This window comes from Paramacrobiotus metropolitanus, unplaced genomic scaffold (assembly GCF_019649055.1).
Source record: "Paramacrobiotus metropolitanus isolate TYO unplaced genomic scaffold, Prichtersi_v1.0 Parri_scaffold0000092, whole genome shotgun sequence".
Classification (NCBI taxonomy): Eukaryota; Metazoa; Tardigrada; class Eutardigrada; order Parachela; family Macrobiotidae; genus Paramacrobiotus; species Paramacrobiotus metropolitanus.
In genome coordinates this window covers 80205-85612 of record NW_026570312.1, presented here as the reverse complement: position 1 = coordinate 85612, position 5408 = coordinate 80205, and the positions used below count along the sequence as shown (strand labels likewise).

The 5408-nt window shown below is 43.3% G+C and overlaps 1 protein-coding gene across 1 annotated transcript; it reads right to left on the bottom strand.

Moving 5' to 3' along the window:
- Nucleotides 1-835: 835 nt before the first annotated feature.
- LOC129596570 (T-cell leukemia homeobox protein 3-like) lies at nt 836-5099 on the bottom strand. The gene is made up of 5 exons (XM_055493897.1): nt 4630-5099; nt 2936-3031; nt 2788-2870; nt 2683-2720; nt 836-1437 (listed from the first exon to the last, which is right to left on the bottom strand). The coding sequence occupies exons 1-5, from the start codon at nt 4964-4966 to the stop codon at nt 1116-1118; spliced, it is 876 nt and encodes a 291-aa protein (XP_055349872.1). The 5' UTR covers nt 4967-5099; the 3' UTR covers nt 836-1115.
- Nucleotides 5100-5408: the final 309 nt, after the last annotated feature.

Here is a 5408-nt window from a genome sequence, read left to right as displayed (position 1 = left end):
GCTATCTGTAGCTTTCCGTTAGAAATTACGGAACCAGGTTGTACAAGTTTGTCGCGTGTTGTTTGTACAAGCAGGTAATTTCTGCCGGTTAAATACAGCGAAATACAGAAATTTGCGTGTTACGCCAAACGTAGTGTAGTGGCAAATGGCAATCGCCATTGCGCAAACTTCGCGCTAAATATGTGCTATCTGTACGTTTACGACAGAAATTACTGGACAAGCTTGTACACTGCGGGATTGACGCCAATGAGCGCCAGTGACGGATGCTGTTGCTGCTCATTCGGTGCCGGATGCAATTCTGAAACACTTCACTCATCATGATGAGATGGGATGGTATTAAGCGGCTATGTTCCGGTATTAAGTAGCGATGGAATGGAATGCACAGCCAAATGTCTATACTCCCTGACAAGCGCGACGTGTTAATCGAAATTCTGACACCCATCTCATTTTCTCTTATTACAAGTGCGCGCGCGATTAACTCTCTCCAGACTAAACAGATCACTATTTCCTTCTCTATCAATGTTTAACGCTCACTTTACGCGAAATTAAATCAGGCAAATGTATCGACATTCTACAAGTTTAATATACAAACGATTACGATTGGATTATTTTTCAATACACGAAATTGATGGTAATACGAGGATCATTTTTCCATGACCTTTGCGATTTCCGCTTAAGCGCTTCGTGAGTAATCCGAATCATTTAAAAGTGGTTACGCCAGATTGTGTTTTGAAGAGTATCGGGCAATCAAAATAACGAGCAATTGATCAAAAGTGAAGGTTACGAATAATGCCGTAAGAAGTGTTCGGTTTATTTGTCAACCGGTTCCATTAGGGGCTTTATTAGCTTTCGCATTGAATACATTAATAGAAAAATGCTGCTGCAGCGCCGATCGATCGGCCGCGATAAGCAGCGAGCCAGATAATCGACAAAATGGAGCTCATCAAGCGATGCTCATACCCGTATCATACCCTTATCATCATCATCGCCACTAAAAGCTTTTGGCCCGTCACTGATACAGACGCGCGACAGATTACGGCGAAGTTTAAAGGTCAACTGGCGACAATGGCGCGTGCGATGCCCGCATGACACGCGCGCTTCGCTCGACGGCGGTTTTACGGGGGTGAGGGGCCCGGGCGGAGGTCGGTGGAGGCGCCGGAGAGGGAGGAGGCCGAGGAGGACAGGGAGATGTCGGAGCGGGTGTCCGTGTCGTGCTCGGCGTCCTTGGAGGGGTGTTGTCCCTCGGTGGTGCCGTCCAGGGGGTTCATCCAGGGGCGGAGGTTTTGCAGCGCGTGTAAAGAGGCGTTGTTGAGGCACAGCGGGTCCAGGCTCTCGTAGGGACCCGGTCCGGCGCTGGCTGAGCGTTCCGCCATCTCGGAGAGGAATAGGCGGGTGCTGGCTTGCCGGTCGGCTTCGCGCTCTTCCGCCGTCTGACGTCTATAATAACAAACTTAATTTTATACTTTTATGTTCGCGGAAAATTATTCTTTGCGTTAATCGTCGATTTTTCTATTCTCAAATTTTTATTTGTATTTTCAGCCCTCAGAAAATCTTAGCCTTTTTACATATATTTTTAGTACTACGTATCTTTCACTTTTCACAATTGGCAATCAAAATAAAATAGAATTACATCAATATATAAATAATTGTAAATTAGCTGATCTGTTTTTTTTCTTGTAGCATTTTATTATCGAAAATTCATTGCGAAATAGAAGTGAATCACTGTACGACGATAAAATTATACGACAGCCGGTTTCTCAGGTTTCTTAGGTTTCTAGGTTTCCAAGCTTCCAAAATTTCTGTAGGTTTCTTGGATTTTCTTAGGTTTTCTTAGATTTCTTAAATTTCTGGCTTTTCCTTGGGTTATCTTATGTTTCTTAGTTTTGTAATAAATGTTAGGGGTATAAGATCAGCTGATGTCAGTGAAGTCTTTGTTGGTTATTGCTAGAAGTGGCTGTTAAGCTAATTAAGTAATCAAGTCATTTAACCTTAAATGTCCGCTCTATCCATCGCAGCGCACGTAAATGCCTATTGTGTGTGTGTGTGTGTGTGTTTGGGAAATTGCTGTAGTAATTAATTAAGTGGAGAGTATATGAGGCTGCTGCTGTGTTATGTCTGGCATTTATTCACGGGTGGCGCTGTGGGCGACACATCGATCAGCGCGCGGGGCCATCTTGCAACGCGGCCACGGCAGTCGATTAATCGATAATTACTCCATCGCGACGCGGAGCACACAATGGAATGGACGCATATTGATATCGTGTGTTATGTTATAGCGAGCGATCACATTAACATTAGAGCGAAAAACATGCTCATTTGTGGGCAGCAGCTATAAATGCTCGCCGCTGCCGGCTGAACAATTAATTCGCTTGACAATCGCGTTAATGCGAAGGCGTTGCATAAATTATCACATTAATTCGCTTGGTGCTCACAGCAGTTTCTCCACTACTTTCACAACTGATATTCGAAAATTTTCCAACAAAAATAAACCTCGTTTTAATGTTGCGTGAAGGCCATTTTACGGTTAAAATAATTTAGCACAAAAATGAAGGGTTTTTTTAAGCGGCCGCGCTTAAAATCATCTTGACAAAATTCGAATGAATCGACAGACGACAGCGTTGGCCTACATTCGACCAATTCAACGTTGGCGTTAACATGCATTACATCACATTAACTGCTCACCTGTGCTTGGTGCGGCGGTTCTGAAACCACGTTTTGACCTGCAACACAATCGCTTTATTGTCAACTGTCGGCATAATTATTATTCTTCGTGCTTTTTTCCTTTACCTGCGCATCGGTCATCTTCAGGGATTTGGCCAGCTGTGCGCGTTCCGCCGAGGCTAAATATTTCTGCCGGTGGAAGCGTTTCTCTGCCGAAATAAAAAAATAAAGAGCATGAGCGAGAGCAAAGGTCATGGTCAGTGTAGCCGCTTACCGAGCTCGCAGATTTGCATGCGCGTGAAGGATGTGCGCGGCTTCTTGCGCTTGGGTGGCGAACGGTTCTGATAAGGATGACCGATGCGGCGTGTCACTATAAAATTTCCATTCAATAATTAAACAGTACAGATGTACAACTACCGCCACAAACAAAAAATAGTTAAGTAAATTTGCTGGCTATCTATCGCTATTAATTTTCCTTTTATTCACTGTAGATTAATATTTTTCAGTCGATAAAATATATTTTCAGCTTTCTATTTTAAAAAAAATAATTTTCATTAGTTTTTTGGATAACTTTACTAGCCGATATTAACACTGATTAACAAAATAATTTTTTACAAAGCAAATCGGTTATTTCCCGAATCTTTAGTACAGTAATACAGCTAACAAAATTCATTTTATTTTGTGCGCATGTAAAATGTCATAAATCGCAGCCTATATAACAAAAATTAGCTCTGCTTTTAGACATACTATCTGGGTTGTCTTAAGTGCTGTTTCTAGAATACCATTTAAACGATCGTAACCGCCAATGAATGATTGGAAAGTTGATAATATTTCGGCTAAATAAAGCTGGCGACAAATATCTGGGCATTACATAAAATGACGTTGATGTGTGTGTGAAACAAGTGCTTGCCGCGCATGCTGATCATAGCTGAGCAAATTAACTCCTTCGCGTCAAAAAGCGCGACAGTCCAGGGCAGCGGGCGTCGCACAACATTTCCCATGACGCGAGCAAGAGGCGGCCATTTAGCCTGATTGATCAGCCCCCGCCGCAATGTACATTTACTACATTACATAGGCAATCATCATTCACGTCGCGGAAAAAGACATTCCCGTAATAGTGCCGGCGCAATTACGCCGCCGCGTATAAATCGAAACAGGAGCGCGGTGTTTAAAGGAATCCATTTAAGAGTGAAACGGGGCCGCCGTGATGACAGTAAGCAGTATTAATCTTGTCTAATTACAAGTATTTGTAGTACTTCGTCACCACGACGTCCAATGGGATGGCCTTGAGAAATTGCAATTAAATGCAGATGAAGAGAAAAACAACATGCTTGGCTGGCGCTGTTGATAGAGAAAAAACACGATAGTGTCGTGATCTCGTTCGGCGATGGGTTGCGTAATGCCTGCTTACTCAGCGGAACCCGTATCGAAAACGGTGACGGCTGCATTATTGACTTGACCTCGTTTCCGGATCATTTTACAACTTAATCTAATTTAATACAGCAAAAAAAAATGCCGATTTTATTTTTAATACTACGCTTGACATGGGAACAATTTTTAGAAAATTTGTTTTTATACGGAGCTTAATTAAATTTCGCTTAGAAAGAAATGTGCAACGATTTGCTTTAAACGAGTTCATAATGACTTACTTAATCTGAGAATGCTGTTTGACTGCGTTAGCTTAATTGAAACGACCTTAATCAGGATTAATAGCGCAGAATCAAGGAATAACAACCGAATGCTAATAATTTCGAGGCGCCGTCAATTTGATTAACAATAATAATTGTGTTAAAAAAATCATTTCCCATAATATTTTTCGTAATAATAAATTTGATTAATAATAATTTCGGAGCGCAACGAAAATTGATTAAAAAAAATTTCGTTGAAGAACGAATTGGCATCACTTTGAAGCTTAACAATTTCGGGCGCAATGAATAAGTAATTACGTGTATTTCAATGATCACTTACATAGCCTCCTGGTGGGATCCATCCAGGCGTAGGGACTGATATGAGCCGGCAGATTGCCGGCATGATGCTGGCCAGCCGGATGATGACCGGGCGCAGCGTGTCCATTGATGGCGTACAGCGCCGGATGCAGTTGCGGATGCTGGTACGGTCCGGTCGGATCGGGCCGTTGCGCCGGCACCTTCAGCACCCCTCCGTAACTCTCATAACCCCCGAAAGGCGCAAAGGGGTAAGTATTCCGGTGCGGCTTCTCCTCATTCAGCTCATGATGATGACCGAGAATAGCGTCGATGCTGAACGGATTCAGCGGCTTCTTCTTCTTACTCTCCTCAATGGGCATTTTCGAAAAATTCTACGCAGTTTATAAAATATATACACACTTCATAAAAACACCGTATTAAAAGTGGATCGTGGTTTTTATCGAGTGCGATTAAAGTTAAACTGCGAAGTCAAGTGATCGGTGAATTAAATGACGGACGGGACGGGTGTTTATGCTTCTGATGCCAGTCAGCCTGAACGCGCGATGCGTTGGTGTGTGTAATAAACGTGCGAAACGCGCTGATTGGTCGCTGCGGTGTGATTGGCGGCCGGCCCACCGTGCACTGGTTGTCAGTCAGTTAGACAGAGAAGGAGAGAGAAAAAGACGGCTGTAAAATCAGCAGTGACGCCTCACCGTGTGGTAATAACAGGACACGGCAATCGGCTTGGCTGCACAATCAGTGCACTTGTACGTACAACGCAGTCATATCGGTGTGTAAATCCGTACTCACCTTTTCAGTGTC

Coding starts and splice junctions, on each gene's coding strand:
- LOC129596570 (XM_055493897.1), bottom strand. CDS start 4,966: ATGCCCATTGAGGAGAGTAAGAAGAAGAAGCCGCTGAATCCGTTCAGC. Junction 2,871..2,935: donor CATGCAAATCTGCGAGCTCG/GTAAGCGGCTAC, acceptor TTATTTCGGCAG/AGAAACGCTTCCACCGGCAG. Junction 1,438..2,682: donor AACCGCCGCACCAAGCACAG/GTGAGCAGTTAA, acceptor TTGTTATTATAG/ACGTCAGACGGCGGAAGAGC.